General features: G+C 42.0%; 1 protein-coding gene across 2 annotated transcripts in view; it reads left to right on the forward strand.

Annotated features, from left to right (window-relative positions):
- Positions 1-1273: 1273 nt before the first annotated feature.
- ETFB (electron transfer flavoprotein subunit beta) overlaps positions 1274-17959 on the forward strand; it is a 528490-nt gene continuing 511804 nt past the window's right edge. For both annotated transcript variants that reach the window (XM_078655460.1, XM_078655461.1), the window contains exon 1: positions 1274-1430. In XM_078655460.1, coding sequence (XP_078511586.1) covers positions 1377-1430 — 54 coding nt within the window. In that variant the 5' untranslated portion in view covers positions 1274-1376. The remainder of the gene's footprint in view (positions 1431-17959) is intronic.

Below are 17959 nucleotides of genomic sequence, written 5' to 3' on the forward strand. Positions count from 1 at the left end.
AAAAAACTTTTAATGACACAACTGGAATGTGCCAGATGGAACACCGAGAAACATAAGAGTTCTACCCTGTGTTATCAAGAAATTACTCCTATTGAGGGTTTACAAATGTATCTCAAGATTGAAACTGTACCATATCCCCGTATGCTTCTTACTAGGCTGCGTTTAGGTACCTTTTTCCGAATTGTCACTTTTCCAAAACACAATGATTGGACTCCGGCGAATATACTTTGCCCATGTGACGACCATTCTTCGCAAAGTAACATTCATATTATGTTCTTTTGTAACTATTACTCTGCTCCGAGGAAATTATTCCTCTTACCCCTTCTTAAATCCTGGGGCATAAGAACATGTAAAACTGCTTATTTGAAGTTACTTTTGCTAGATGAGGTGCATGTAATCTTTGTTGTTTCTCGCTTTTTAATGTCAGTGGTAAAATACAGAAACTCGATGGTGTAAGTCTAACATGTTTAAATCCGCAAGAATTACTAAACTTGAGACTTTTTCGATTACATGTTTATTGCTGACCTCTTATACATGCAAAATGTTTTACAGATTCTTTACAAACTTTTTCAAATTTTTTAACGTGGAAATCTTTTAAAAATGTATGATATAAACTGTTCCTGTATGCTTTTATGATTTCTTATGTAAATCGAATAAAGCCAATTTGATTTGATTTAGTCGTGAAAATGTCACTCATAATTGCAATGAAATTATGAAAATGTCACACATAGCAATCTGAAACCTTGGCAGCTATGTAGGCTATCAGCCTGCGGAGTTGGCAGCTGTGATTTATGGCTATTCGAATGATCCTGGCGTATTTCAGGAAGAGAAGAAGGACACCAAAACAACTCTTCAGCATCACTTCTACCTCAAGAAAGAGAAAAGGCAACGTAGGGTGGAGTTAAAATCCTGTTTTCGTATTGCAAGAGGTAAACATAATCTCTACAAAACAGGAAATTTAAGAATGTGCACAGGGTAGGTAAATAAATGTTCGTCACCCAGATAATTTTGTATGCATTTTAAAATAAATTATTGAGTCATATTATTTTTGTCAACAGCAAAAATTGTATATTTTTAGTAGGATTTCTATTTTGGTATCACTGTACATGGTTCATCATACTCAAAAGTCCCTTAAAACATGGCGACCCTTCGTGCACAATAGCAGCAGCTAGTTTTGTCCGTCTTCTTGCTCTATGCCGTCAACTGGTCACATAGAGCCCATTCGCTTCGACGGCTAGCAGACTGGCTCGAGACCGGGACGCCAATGTAGGGCGGGACTACCGGTCATCTCCTGCACAGTGATTGGGCTGATTTTCCACACATTGCACCTTGCCCGTGGGTCCTCCTCGCTGGTTTCCGGTCTCGGGGTTGTCAAGATGTCGTTGCGGGTACTTGTTGGGGTGAAGCGGGTCATTGATTACGCCGTAAAGGTGAGGAATTACGGAACGTTTGGGACCCGCGTGGCGGGATGAGGGAACTTGCTCAGCAGCGTACTGCTCGTGCCTTCCTAACTATTCCTCGCAAAAAAACGTGACCTTCATCTGATTCATGTGTATGTTCAATAAACATAAGCACGTGAGCAGTACGACCTGTCAAAATAGCAAAGGTTAGGAACAAACAGCACGAAAGAAGTGAAGAAGTAGCAGGAAGATTATTAAAACAGAGATATGGTTTGGGATTAAAATTTTAATGTTTTACAGAAAAGTGTCTGACCGACATCGTAAGACTCCATGTAAGTTCATGGGCTGCACTATTCCAGTTACGTGAATGACGCTATATATATATAAAGTTTTGATGTTCTTGGTGAACCGCATCCTTTTCAAACTTTCATCTCCCTTTTTAGTCATGTCATCCAATTAACAGGCAGACACGACCACTACTTAAAAACAACGTATTACTTCCCCCATTCAAATCCATTCCCATCATTTTATTTGTACTCTAAACTCTGCTAAACACACAAGAAATCAAGAGCACAAACCTAACATAATTAATGCACAGAAATGTACTTATCTACTATTAATCTTTAATCTGGGGTTCTGGAGAAGCGTTCCGCTTGCCGCTGAGCGCTTCAATACCTTGTCAGGGGTAGTAAGTGCTATATAAATACAAATTGCAAGATGCATTTACATGGTGCACAGTATGGACCGTTTCCTCTCTCTTAAAGTAAGTATGCTAAACACTTTTCCAACCTAAAAGAAGCAGGTGGTGGACAGTACTAGGTCAGTTTTGTAGTCTGCGTGTACAATCCTTTCTTACTTTAATTTCCTTTTAAAAGTCTACTAAAAATGTAATCTTCTCCACCCTTTAATGCCTTTTGCCCAGATTTGAATTATCTGTGCTCACACTGAAAGGTATTTAGCAAGGTGTCTAGTAAGGTAAATTGGGTGAATGAAAGTTAACACCAATAACAAGAGACAAGGTGCTGCAAGGTTATGTACGGAAACTCGACGATGCTCCTGGTGGTGGCAATGTGCAACTAAGTCAAAGGGAGTTAGGTCATTTTAGGGGTGAGAGCTGTTGTGTTAATAAAACCACCTAGTTGAGCGCAGGTGAGAGTGACATTTCGAACTATTGATGTTTTATGCCTGGTTTCTGGAATAGTGGAGCTGTGGAAGTGAGAGTTGGTAGTAAGTCAGTGTTGCTTATGCATGCAAGTGCCTTTTTTTTGTAAAGATGGCCTAATGACTTATAATTGCCATGTCTTTTGCAGTAGAGAAGAATGGTAGCAAACGTTGGGGGTACACGGGTAGAAGCGGCTGATATCTTGCAGAGCCCCAAAAGTATTATGATAATGAACATAGCCTAAACTACTGACTGACCCCTTTAGGGAATAGCATCCTATACCCACAGGCACGAATGTGAGACACAGCATTACATATTTGAACATTACACTGGCTATAGCATTGTATACGTTAGACACAGCATTGAAGATTAACAGCCAACTACAGTGTGCTTGATTATTGCTAACATTTTGGACGCAGCACTGCATATTCATAGGTGATCCTGTATGACACAGCATCATATGTTCACAGATGACAAAGTTGGAATATAACATTGTATAATCGTAGGCCACCGTCTGGTAGAGCACAACATAAAATGTATTATTATTATTCCTATTATTAGTTGATTCAGACCTCAATTGAGGTCAACAAATACATAAATCTAGAACATATATAATTGTATATATTTTTCTTAACTATAAAAACTCATTATAAACTTAGACAGGTTAATGCAATTTGGGGCCCGCAAGTACATTATACATGAGTTTAAAAAAACTGTTAAATTTGTGCACTATTAAAATAGTTTTAAAAAACTCTTTAAAAACTTAAACAAGTTATGGCAAACAAATTCATTTGGAGGAGACTTACACACCGTAATTACATTTTTAACTAAAATTGTGTTGTATTTTAAACAAATTGGCTTTATGAATCGTCGCCGAACCTCTACCAAAATCAGGTTTGGACAGATTAGTAGTACGTGATCTTGTGATCCACAATTACACAAATCACAATTACCTGAAGAATTTTCAGGGGAGGTCCATCTGGCGGAATATACTTTTAAAGGGAGAATTCCTAATCGCAGAAGAAGGATACAGCGCCTTACTTTGTGCTCTAACTGGAACTGTAGATGGTGCTCTGGGTTTTATATACTATGTTTTCCGCATTTTTTAAATATAATACTTTAATTGGATACAGTATTCCTTATCTAATTCAAAACGTATTCTCTGCGTCATGTTTTAAAAAGAGCTTCAAATGAACTGGAGACCAAGCCTGCAAAAGTGCTATGGTGCATTGGGATACCTCGAGTGCTATTATAAGATTCCTATTAAAAGTATGCCGAGCCGATTCAACTCAAAGTCTCCCAATTTTAATATATATCTTAGGGTGGCAGGGACTGCATGTAAAAGGTGAAAGGCCCACCTTATAATGTTGGAGATGGCTCGAGTGAATATGCTCATTAAAGAAAGCTCGAGACGTAAGGCTTGTACGGGGACTGATAGGGATACTTTTAACAGTTTCCGTAGGATAATCCCTTCTTTCACTTTTACTGGTTGCCAGGTTTTAATTTGTATGTATTCCAAGGCATAAGATAGGATAGGTGGGATTTTCATACTGGCGACTTCCAACAGGGATTTATAATGTCTGTTGCCAGTGAAGCAATAAAATCTCAGCTGGCATGAGAATATGCCTTTTGCCCGAGATGTTGAAGATGGGGAACATTTTGTAAATTATCCGAAAAGATTGGGCCCAAGTATACATATTCTTTCACCGTCTCGATAGGGTTACCTCACAGTTACCATGTGAAAGGCAGAGATTTCCTTCTTCCTCTGAAAGGTAACATTTTGATTTTAGATATGTTAGGAACCAAGAAATGTTCTTTTGCGTATTGGTTTAATTCATTTAGGTTTCTTAGTAGGCCAATTGGGGTACAATTGAATATAACAATATCATCAGCGTACATTAAGCAATGGATATAATTTTATGAAAATTTGGGGGGGGGAATTATTAATTTGGGAAAAGCACCCCGGTAGGTCACTTATGTAAATGGAAAATAACACAGGTGCAACCTTGTGTCAGTCCATTCATCGTGGGAATTGGCCTAGTTAAGCCCTTGTCAACCCCCATTTGAACTCTACACCACGTTGCCGTATGCAGGGAAGTAATTATTATGAGGAGATCATCAGGAATCCCCCAATAGCTTTTTCTATAATGTTGATCTATCCACGCTATCGAAAGTTAATGTTAATAAAACTTCTAAAGCGCGCAAATACCCTGGGGTGTCTTGGCGCTGACCTGGAACCCAAGCTCTGTGAGGAATGGAAGAGGAAGGATTAGTTTAAAAACAGCCAAGTTTTTAATTCTTTTCTGAAGGAAAAGAGAGAGTTGGCCTCTCTCATATAAGCAGGAAGTGTATCCCATAATTTGACTGCACAGTAGCCAGTACTCCGACCTCCCCAGCTCTCAGTTCGGATCCTTGGTACCAACATTAGTTTGGCATTTGTAGACCTTAACTGTCTGCCTGCGTGATACCATGAGAAGAGGTGTTGCAAAGGCACCTGTCCCGTCCCATTCAGTGCTTTATAGGCAAGGCAGAGTACCTTAAACTTAATATGTTGCACCACAGGCAACCAGTGGAGCTTCTGGATTTCTTCTTTGATTGATTGGTACTTGGGTATATTCAATAGGAGCCTGGCTGCAGCATTCTGCACCAACTGAAGTTTCCTCAAATGTTGTTTCTGTAACCCAAGGTATAGGCCGTTACAATAATCTAACTTTGACAGCACAAAGGTAGTTACAACTGTTTTTCTAAGATCATAGGGAATGTAGGGCATAACCTTATTGTGAACCTGAGAAATCAATAAAAGCGCAGTAAACTATTTGTGAATTTAACATTACAAAGTTATCAAGAACAGTCTGGAGTACAGCAATATTGTCCAAAAATGAATGTTTTGGGCGGAAGCTAGCCTGTGTCATAGGAAGCACATTATTTGAGAACTCCCAGTCTTTTAGATGATTTAATACGCATGCTGCGAAGATCTTTCCAGTGGCATCTAGGAGGACTATTTGTCTGTAAATAGATGGATTCGATCTGGAGCCTTTTTAGGTCGAGCTGGTACAGCTGGAGACCTAATGTTGCCTGTCACGAGGGAAGGAGGACAAGAGGGTGTTACGAGCTTGAAAGCGGCCGGATTTGGGTGCGCGAATGCGCACGTCGCCTCCGTCCACGCGTGCGCACACAGCCAGCCACCACACACACTGAAACACACACGCGCGCTGCTTACTTTCACTTTACATCCCCCCACCAGTCATCGAATCTTTTTACACACGCATGCATACATACACACAGACACACGCGCACACACAGGCACAAACACACACACACACAGACACACTCGCACACACACGCGCGCACATGTCCCCCCCCCTCACACCCCACTCACCGAGTTCTTTTCGTGTGTCCCTCTCTCCTTCGGCAGGCAGCGGCAGGCAGCGGGTCATCCTCAGCAGCAGGCGGGGCTCTCCACGAGCATGGGAGCCCCGCTAGCTGACACGCAAATCTTCCGGCTGACGGGCACAGGAGCGCTTCAGCACAGGAGCGCGGGGTAGGCTCCCGTCTGCTTCCTGTCTTTTTGCGGCCCCGCCCCCGTCCCAACACAGGTTGCCTGGCTTCCTGTTCAAGCCGGGCTGCGGCGGTGAGTTTTTATTGTACTTGTTTTAAGCTGCTATGAGATTGAGGTATACTAGGATTTATTAATTTTGCTTTTTATGGGTTTATGATATTATTGGTGTAATGTATATATGATATATCAATGTTTTTACTTTTATGGTTCGAATTGTAACCGAAGAAGTTCTATGATGTACCTGGAAGTGCTGCATAATACGTATGCGTGAATATAATGTGACCGGGACTCGGGGAATGTGAGTGAGAGATTTGAAAAGCGCCACCTTTGACCTAGGTCAGTACAAAGCACTATCCTCTGATGGTAACGGTGAGTAGCAAAGAAACACCTTGAAGTTATTGATCTATAACGTCTGGTGTCTAATTGTCAGCCTCAGTGCGTTTTTTCTTCGCACCTGAATTTGTTGGTAGCTGACACGGAAAGATGAAGGCGTTTGCTCAGGATCACATGATTTGATGAAGCTGGGAAGCAGGGATTTTATCTCTGCTCTGTTTGTTACCCAGTTGGCACTCCGGTCAGTAAACGCATACGGCTCATTCATTCCTCGCTTGGGAGTAAATGGATCTTTATACGAAATTAACAGCGCCTAAAACGTAGGTTAAGAAACATGGTAAGGCGCTAGCACAAAGCAGGCGAGATGCCAAGCGCGCAGCTCATCTCTCTGCTTCACGGGGTTTGGAATGTTTACACAGCGCGGACCTCGCCCCTAGAGGCAGAGGGCTTGAGTAGAGCATGGGATTGGTACCGGCAGTGCTTAATTTGTCAATAAAGGAGTGCCAGGGCTCTCATCAGGAGTCCACTGCAGCTTGCACCACACATTGCCCCTGCTATGCTGCCAATGATAGTTGACTCTCCTACAAGAGTGACAATTCAGACTATTCCAAGCCCTCTAAGCTATAACAATGACTTGGGCGGCAGGTAATTGTCATTTTTATTAATTTTATTAGTTGTCTAACAAAATTAAAAACAAGCATGCAATAGGTATCGCATTTACGTGTGTTTTAAGCTATTGGCATGGTAAATGACAAAGCCTTTTATTTATGTTTTAAAAAGGAAAACAAAAATAAAAGGCATTGTCATTTGCAATGTCAATAGCTCAAACTTGTGTAAATGCGAGACCTATTGCATTGCAAATGCTTGTTTTAAAAGGGGTGCCTTGATGCTCCCCCACCAGGATTTTGGTATTTTCCCAGTTTTGAAACCATATTGGAATAGAGGGGTTAAAATTTTGCTCCAGTCTTCCGGATTTGATTGTAGAACTTTGATCGGGGTATTGTCTGGACCCATTGCTGCAGATGATTTAGCAGATTTAATTAAAACGGCGATCTGTGTAGTCGTTATGGCTAAAGGGTCCTGATCAGATTGGCCCTTTTGAAAGGGACACTGGCCGGGAGAGACTTAATTTTGGATATTAGATTTATATAATTTGAGAATGTGTTTTTCCCATTCGGATGATGAGACTGGTGATGCTTGAATTGATTTCCTTATCCCCATTGGTGAGGCTACTATAATCCAGAATGCCTTGTTGTTTCTGCGTTTTACTGCGGTATGGATATCGACCCAGTTTCTATCTTTTTTTTGTTCTTGCTTTTCTTTCTCTTTTTTTTGTTGGCGGAATTATTTCAGCTTTATTATTTCTCTTTGTCTGGTAGAGCATAACAGATATTCACCTGTAGCCAGGTATGATGCTTTGAATTCACATTTGCAGGCAACAGTGTTAGAACTCTTAATTACATTTATTTGTAGGTGACACAGATATATAGCAACACATATTCGTATGGGACAATGTGGGTCCCATGTCACGTACTCGCAGGCGACAGTGTCCGAAAGCGTCATTACATTAAAAAACAAGCATTTGCAATGCAATAGGTCTCGCGTTAGGAAAGTTTGAGCTATTGGTACTGTAAATGACACATTTTTTATTTATGTGTTGGTTTTGAAAATAGCGAAATTAATAGCTTTGTCATTTACAATGCCAATAGTTTTATCTTTCGCAAATGTGACACCTATAGCATTTGTAATGCAATATGTGTTGTATTCACGTGACTTAGATGTATCTCGCATTTGGGACCTTATAAGTCTTTAGCCATGCAACACTTGATGTTGTTGCACCAAGGATATTGTGCTGGATAACTAAACACTGATAAGATCCCAAATGCGAGATCTATTGGCTATGCCAATTCTTTGTTATTTTATGATGTGAATATAAAAATATTAAGTGAGATAATGAACTATATATACACACAGATATATATATATATATATATATATATATATATATATATATATAATCACTGAAAAAACCATAGGTTTTACACACGTTATAGTTAGGAAGTAGCATTTACAAAACCTATGAAATTCACTGAAAAAACCATAGGTTTGATACCATTTTTAGTTAGCTGGAAATTTTACTGATATAAAACCAATGAAATTCCACGTTATAGTTAGTTGGACTCACTATAACTTGCGCGTGTAATGCACTGCTGATGACGTCACATATTACATCACTCATGACATCACTGATGACACCATCCTTGTGACACAGTGACAGACCTCCTTTCACTGTAATCTAACCCTTGAAACACATATTCAAAAATAGAAACTAAAATTTTCAAAAAAATGGAGATACCCATACCAGTTACAACAACCAATTCAATAATTCCACCATCTATATACACATGCACTAATTCACCAACAGTTCTATATAGTCACTCATACATATATTCACTAATCATATGTAGTGATACACCTACACATCCTGTTACACACCGACAGTCATCCAAAAGTTATTCACACACATACTCACACATGCAAATAAACTATTGAACATCCATTTATTTGCATAAACAGCTATACACACACTACCACTTTACTTCTAAGGAAACTTACACATACTTACTCTCTTAAAAAATCACTTATAGAAACACATACTAATTTAAACAGGAACTCTTACAATCCCTCACTCTCACATATACTCACTTATATACATCAATATTCACATATACTAGATTAAAACATATGTAGTTACTGATAAAGACACTAATAAGACAGTCATTCACTCACTAACACAGACATATACACACTCATCCACCCATACAGTCCTGCACATATGCTGTCTTCCAAACACATACAAACAGAGACTCAGTCATTCTTGCATCTATGTACTAAGTAATACTCCCACCAAAGCATGCAAACACTCATACTGATACTAAGAAAAAAATCTAATCACCTATATACATACACATGTACCTACTCATCAACCCATGCAGCCACTTATACACAAAGTGAAACACTAATACATATATTTAAATATTTAGGCATTACTCACTAATATATGTATTCACTAAGATATTCAATAATATATACATATATAACACATATTTATTTTTCAGAAAGACACACATTCACTGGATGGTGTCATCAGTGATGTCATGAGTGATGTAATATGTGACGTCATCAGCAGTGCATTACACGCGCAAGTTATAGTGAGTCCAACTAACTATAACGTGGAATTTCATTGGTTTTATATCAGTAAAATTTCCAGCTAACTATAACTGGTATCAAACCTATGGTTTTTTCAGTGAATTTCATAGGTTTTGTAAATGCTACTTCCTAACTATAACGTGTGTAAACCTATGGTTTTTTCAGTGAATTTCATTGGTTTTTAAAATGCTAATTCAGAAATATCTCGTGTATACAACCTATACTTTTGTCAAAGTTCTGGCAATATTTTTTTCAGAAACAAGCCGTTTTCTTCACTGTTCAAGTTGCATACAGACTCCTTGTAAAGCGATACAGAATTAGAAAGTCTGTACCTTACCTTTTTTTCAACGCATTAAAATTTGCCTGTAAATAAAAATAGCCTTTCTAAACTTTTGTGCACGACCCGGTGTGCGCACTCTCGGCAACAGTTCTCAATAAAATGGATAGCGCATTTCCAGGCTTTCGTGCGCGACCGACTGCGCGCACCCGCCTATATATTTCGTGAAAACTTTGCAATCTGAACTTATTGAATTTCTTCATAGACCCATCAAAGAACTTATACTACGTCAAAGAGACTAAACCTAGGCTTCTTTTTTAATATTATGAAAATTTTCATTAAATGGAGCCGAATGTCTTTTTAAACTTTCGTGTGTGACCGAATGTACACACCTTGGTATTTAAAAAAAATATATAAAAGGTTTTATACTTTAACAATTGTATGCTTGAATCGAGCTCAGAAGACATATTAAATCCGCATATGTTTGGATTTACTCCTTTTCACGTTTTGAAACTTTGCTGAATTAGACCGCTACTTCCAAATGGCGTACGTGACCAGATACTATCACCGCGTACACGTCCTGAGACGCGCATGTGAAGTCATGTGACTTGAAAACAACACTTCCAATTGGTTCTTAGTAGTTTCTATTCTGCAATTTACACGGAGGACTCCACCCACTCCTCTCACTATCTTTTCTACTCTCAAAAGAGAACGACGTTCAACACCCTTCGGAAGACTTTGCTGAAATGGCTGCCGCCCCGCATTCATCTTCCGAATCTGAAGGAAATGAGCGACTACCTTTAAAAAGAAAAAAGGAATCTTTTATTTGGCAATTTTTCACTTATCCTGAAGAACAAAAGAAAGTGAATGCGCCAAAAGTTACCTGCACGATATGCAATTCGGTTCTCTCAAGAGGAAATCCAAGAAAAAAATATTCCTTTTCCATACATACCATGGTGCGGCATGTCAAACAAGTGCACCCTGTGGAATTTGCAAAGGCATCGACAGAGCCCTGGCCACGCTATTACCATCAGAGGTGGCCAGCACATCTTCTGGTGGACGACCTGTATCACCATCGAGTGCTGTGATGGACTTGAGACCATATCTTGCAAAGGTGCACATGAAATGCAACGAGTGTGGAGAAATTCTTCTGTACGGAGAGCAGAGCCTCATTCTTACTAAACTAAAAATTGAGAGTCATAAATGACCCGAGAAAAGATACATTTCTTCATTTCATTTTGATCCTGTGTCACACATGAAAATGTTGTTGCAAGTTAAAAAAATCAAAAACTGCATGACACTGTTCCTGTCAAGGTAGCATAGCTGGCGGCCTAGGGGTGGAGGACCGTTGTGCAAATACCCCGGGGAGGACTCTGGATATGCTTGGTCCCTGAGATTCTTAGATGTCACTGCCTTCCACAAATGGCATAAGTCCTGGATGTTCGGTGCCATACTTGAGGGTTTGACCTAAAGACACGTCCTGCGGTGCCCTGGTCCAAAATCAAACAACATAACACTTGTTTTAAAAAAAAAAAAAAAGTTCTTTTCAGAACTAACTCATTGTACCAAAAACAGCTCCAGGAGCATATTATAAAGGGGGTTTATCTCCCCTCATGGCTTCTTTTTCGTGACAAAAATCTTGCAATATTACATACCTACATAGAATAACAGAAAAAACATAAAACTACAAAGGCCAAACAGTCTACTAAACGCGGATTTGTAACCTATGGGGCAGATTCATGTTAACTACTTCATACCCAGATATGCACCAGTTAATGTGCACCACAGTATGGTAGTGCTCCGTTACCCATGGTGTGCCACATTTGAAATGTGGCGCACCATGGTACAAAAACACCATACATGCGTAACACATCTGTGCTCAAAAACTAATACATTGCTAGAGTTGCATCGCAACTGTGATGCAGCTCCAGCAAGGCTCACCAATGCACTATATTCACAATGCTACGTCAATACCTACGCCTGCTTCAAGCACATGCACAGTTTTGAAACAGCATGGGCCTGAAAGTCACTGAGTGAAATATCATACATTACAGTCAGCCACTTTCAAGACGCATTCCTTCAGAGGAACACTTACCGGTTATTAGAGGTAGATCGTCCGACTCCACCGGAGGAGACCCCTAATAAAAAAGACCTATATAAAATGCGGACTAGCCACTGTATCGTGCTAGCAAACTTTAACTTAAAAATCGTTAGAAAAAACAAAAGGAATCGAGCAAAATTAGTAGGCCACTGATAGGATCTCTTTTTCACCTCGCTAAAATAGAAACATTAGGAACAACCCCTCATGAGAAATATGAAACTAGTGAGAGAAACCGAGCTCGACGCCATGATGGCTGCAAGATAGCTCGTCTCCGCCGCCCACCCCGCCCAAAATAACGACAAACCCTATACAAATATTATAAATAAATACAACACACCAGCAAAGTAACAGGGTAAAACGTTTTATTAAATAACTATTTACATGGCAGCCTGCTGCAACATGAAAACAACACTTCCAATTGGTTCTTACTCGTTTCTATTCTGGAATTTACACGCAGCACTCCACCCACTTCTCTCACTATCTTTTCTACTCTCAAGAGAGAACAACGTCCTACATTTTTCGGAAGACTTTGGTGAAATGGCTACCGTATCTCATTCATCTTCCGAATCTGAACAAAATGATCGACTACCTTTTAAGAAGAAAAAAAGAATCTTTCATCTGGCAATTTTTCACTTATCCTGAAGATCAAAAGAAAGTAAATGCACCAAAAGTAACCTGCACGATATGTGACTCGTTTCTCTCAAGAGGAAATCCAACAAAAAAATATTCCTTTTCCATACATACCATGGTGCGGCATGTCAAACAAGAGCACCCTGTGCAATTTGCAGAGGGATTGACAAAAGCCCTGGCCACGCTATTACCATTAGAGGTGGCCAGCACATTTTTTGATCGACGACCTGTACCTCCATCGAGTAACAGGGTAAAATGTTTAATTAATTAACTATTTACATGGCAGCCTGCTGCAACATCGATCCAAATGCATGACACTGTTCCTGTCAAGGTAGCATAGCTGGCGGCCTAGGGGTGGAGGACCGTTGTGCAAATACCCCGGGGAAGACTCTGCATATGCTTGGTCCCTGAGATTCTTCGATGTCACTGCCTTCCATAAATGTCATAAGTCCTGGATGTTGGGTGCCATAGTTGAGGGTTTCACCTAAAGACACGTCCTGCGGTGCCCTGGTCCAACCATCACATATACCTGCGCCAGGAGACGGCGTGGGGTACACTGGAAGGGAGAGGCGGCGCGAACGAGCCTCCCCCACCTCCCCAGGTGGAGGTTTCTCAGCTACACCCCTAAAGACACGTCCTGCGGTGCCCTGGTCCAACCATCACATATACCTGCGCCAGGAGACGGCGTGGGGTGCACTGGAAGGGAGAGGCGGCGCGAACGAGCCTCCCCCACCTCCCCAGGTGGAGGTTTCTCAGCTGCACCCCAGCACTTCACTCGACATAGGCGGCCGGCTCCCAGGGTCCGGCGGAACTTTTAGCCTTTTGGTGACTCTTCCATTCTGGACCTTGTCCCACAATCCGTTTGACCTGAAGACACGTCCTGCGGTGCCCTGGTCCAACCATCACATATACCTGCGCCAGGAGACGGCGCGGGGTGCACTGGAAGAAAGAGGCGGCGCGAACGAGCCTCCCCCACCTCCCCAAGTGGAGGTTTCTCAGCTGCACCCCAGCGCTTCACTCGACAAGATGAGTTGCGCCCGCTCCTGCGGCACAGTGCCTCGCTCGGCCAGCTGAATTACGCCTGCTCTTGCTATTACAGCGTCTCACCCGCCATCCGGCTGAATTGCACCCACTCTTCCGGTACAGCGACAGGCGGCTGCCACGGAGCTCAGGAAATGGCGGTCGGCTCCACAGACTTGGGCCTGTCCTGCAAGGATGGCTCTGGACAACCCTGGAACTCGGACGCTTGACTGCTACGACATGGGCCCCATTCCCAAAAGCGTCCCCTCAGCCTTGAAGATACTACAAGAGTCACCGGGGCCCCCGACACCCGCAGACTTCCGGTGGGCAGCTTCTGCCATGATTGCTCGCAGAATGGCTACGACGTAGCCACGGGGTGCTCTCATGCTGACGCCAGCTTCAGTCTGAAACATCCAGAAACACTGTAGTGTCGCGTAATGCGTCATATGACGCGCCGCGTTAGCGCATCCGGTGCGCGAAGCGCAGCTTCCCGGAAGCGATCCGGGGCGCGGCGCGAAGCGCGTAACGTAAGCATAACAGGTCATGTGACTTGTTAATAAAACTTTTCGTTGGTTCATTTCACTTTTGGTTTCCTAATGATTTAAGGCTAGGTCATGTGACCTAAAAGTAACACTTTTCATTGGTTTAGAACTAAACCACACCTCCTCAGGTGGTGGTTGAGCAAGAGGTGCCCCCCCTCCCCATCTTCATGTTGCCTGATTCGGCCAGCTCAATCGATCGAGCATGAGACTCTGTTGTGATCTGAAGAACCGCTGCCTGCGGTGCCTCACAGAACCGCTTAATGAAGGCCCCCGAGGGGCGGTGTGGTGGCGCGGACTGGGAGGGGCCGCTTATCTCCTACCCCGTCCCCAAGTCTCGCTTGGCCAGCTGAGTTCCGATCACTCTTGCGGCCTACGACATGGAGAGGCCGAGGCGTTGACTAGGCGGGACCTCCGGCCGCAACCACAGCGCCAACGATCGCTGCTGACGGAGGGGAGCCTTGCCGGTGAGAGCCACTGATCTGAAGAACCGCTGCCTGCGGTGCCCCCATGAGCCGCTAGACGGAGGCCCACGAGGGGCGGTGTGGTGTGGTGGCGCGGACTGACAAGGGTCGCTTGGCTCCTGCGCCCTCCCCAAGTCTCGCTCGGCCAGCTGAGTTTCGCCCACTCTTGCGGCCTACGACATGGAGAGGCCGGGGCGTTATGGATCAGTATGAGCAAATTGATCTCAGTCTTGTTGTCCTGGTGTGGCCTGAGATCGCCCCCGACATAAGCGGCCGGCTCCCGGGGTCCGGCGGAACTTTTAGCCTTTTGGTGACTCTTGTCTTCTGGACCTTGTCCCACAATCCGTTTGACCTGAAGACACGTCCTGCGGTGCCCTCGCAATGCGGCCTGGTCCCTGAATGTGTGCAGGGGGACGGTATTGATTGGATCAAGATGGCGGCTTCACACAAAGCTGACTCAAGTGTTGCTGCTGATGCTATGCAGACAAAAACTGGTTTTCAGTTTGTACATTCTTCAGGCTTTTTCTTCATAAATGTAACAATGTGAGACTCACTAGGAGAACGGCCGTTTATCTTTCCTTTCAAAATGCTGCCAACAATATTTTCTGAATGGAAGACACCATCTGAGATCGCCCCCGACATAGGCGGCCGGCTCCCGGGGTCCAGCGGGACTTTTAGCCTTTTGGTGACTCTTGTCTTCTGGACCTTGTCCCACAATCCGTTTGACCTGAAGACACGTCCTGCGGTGCCCTCACAATGCGGCCTGGTCCCTGAATGTGTGCAGGGGGACGGTATTGATTGCATCAAGATGGCGGCTTCACACAAAGCTGACTCAAGTGTTGCTGCTGAAGCTATGCAGACAAAAACTGGTTTTCAGTTTGTACATTCTTCAGGCTTTTTCTTCATAAATGTAACAATGTGAGACTCACTAGGAGAACGGCCGTTTATCTTTCCTTTCAAAATGCTGCCAACAATATTTTCTGAATGGAAGACACCATCTTGTAGCATAAAGGGCTGCGTCAAGGGTGGTATTGCCCAGAATGTCTTGTTTTCTAGTGCTCGTAATGACGAAGCCAGAACTGCCGAAAGGGATTCTGGTCCTGCCGCTATTTATTGGACACATTGAACTATACTCTGGTCCTGCCTGACCTCGACCAAAATGGCGCCAGTATGGGAGCAAATTGCAACTCCTTATGACGTTCTAGTTACTTAGCCTTGACGTTATGGGGGATGTATGCGGTCTTTATGCACATTGCGGGCGGGGAAGGGTACTGACTAGGAATACGGACAACCCTATTGATGTCGATTTTTCATTATTGATTATTGTATTAATAAAGCTTCGAAATAATGTTACCCATGATACTCGCCCATGGTATGCGTATTGACGATTTTATTGTAACTGATCCTGTTATACTTTCAATTAAAAAATCAACCTTCACTGATCCTGCAACCGTTTGTCACGTTTAGTTTTTTCAATTAAATGGCTCGCTTGTTACATACTCCTATACCACTGGCTTTTGAAAGACACCATCTTGTAGAATAAAAGGCTGCGTCAAGGATGGTATTGCCCAGAATGTCTTGTTTTCTAGTGCTCGTAATAACGAAGCCAGAACTGCCTTGGTATATTCCAATATATGCCAAGACAGAAATGGAATTAGTCCAATCAACATTGTGCACAAATTGAGAAAGCAAGGAGACATGTTAATAAATCTGTTTCTGCTTTCCTCAGAGATTATAGCATGGGTTCTATTTACCACAACAACTTGCGTTACCACATGCAAGACATCTATAGGACAGATGGTGTTCATTTCACGGATGAGGGAAACAGAATCTTCCTCTGCAACATCAGACTCTGCATCGGTACTTACTTATAAATGCAGAAAAAACTCAATTAACACAAGGGCTCTTTTCAGAGCCACCTTATATCAAAGCACTCAAACTTCTGATTTATCTCCATTTTCACACTCTTGTAAATAGGTGTGCGCGCCCGGGTGCGTGCACCCCGCAACTTAAAAAAAAATATATATATATATATATTTTCGCGTTTAAGGGCCTTACTGCACACCCTGAGAGAACCTATGCAGCAAAACAATCTCTACCTTCTCCCCTTTCCATGTTCCAACGCTTTGAAATGACTATATATTTACTCGCAGTGACAAAATGGCGGTCAACACTTCCTGATTTCCTTCGAATCGAACGTTAACAGACGTCACGCAGCAACAAAAAAAATTCCGCTCGCGCGCAGCCGCTTGAGTGCGCGCACCCGTACGCGCTTATAGATATATAATTGACTTTAACTTTAATTTTCTCAGCAACTACTGAACGGATTTACACCATTCCAAAAAAAGCGTAATCTGCGAGCCGGACTCTACAGTTTTGCCAAATTTCTTATAAACCCATTCAGCCGTTCGACCTGTAGCCGTGTCTAAATGTCCTATGGAAAATAACATGGAGAAAACACGTTTTGGGACCCCCTTTTATCTCAGCCCCCACTTCACCAATCCCCCCCAAACTTTCAGGGAAGGAGCGCAGCGGACCGAGCCATCTTCTTTGAGAAATTCGCAAAGATTCATCCACCAGGGCCAAAGTTAATCCAAATAGAATGTTGAGGATTTCCTATGGAAACTAGGTCCTAACTATAACTACCTACTGGCGACCGCCAGTAGGTAATTACATATATATATATATATATATATATATATATATATATATATATATATATATATATATATATATATCTATATATATATCTATATATATATCTATATATATATATATATATATCTATATATATATAGACATATATATATATATATAGACATATATATATATATATATATATAGACATATATATATATATATAGACATATATATGCTCCTCATAATAATTATATTTCTATATTTATTTGAGTAATTGTTTTATAGTTTCAATTTAATTGGAGTTGTGTACGTTCCCATTGCTCAATTGAAGATGTTGTCTGTAACAATGTTTTTGTTTTTACAATTATTTAAACGATTGACATACTTCACTTTAACTTAAAAAAGAGTTTCCGATGTGATTTGCATTACTAGGGCCAATTTCCCCTGCCTGCATTTGCGTGACGGGTAGTGCTTATGCAGGAGTTGTATTTGGAGACTATGACTGCCTCACGTTCTAAATTACATATGTCAATCAGACAAACAATATGCAAATCGACTTAAATCGAATCGAGGCAGCGTGCATTCATATTCCTTTGGAGCAAAAAATAAAGATGTCAAAGTAAT

Source organism: Lissotriton helveticus, chromosome 7 (genome assembly GCF_964261635.1).
Source record: "Lissotriton helveticus chromosome 7, aLisHel1.1, whole genome shotgun sequence".
Classification (NCBI taxonomy): domain Eukaryota; kingdom Metazoa; phylum Chordata; class Amphibia; order Caudata; family Salamandridae; genus Lissotriton; species Lissotriton helveticus.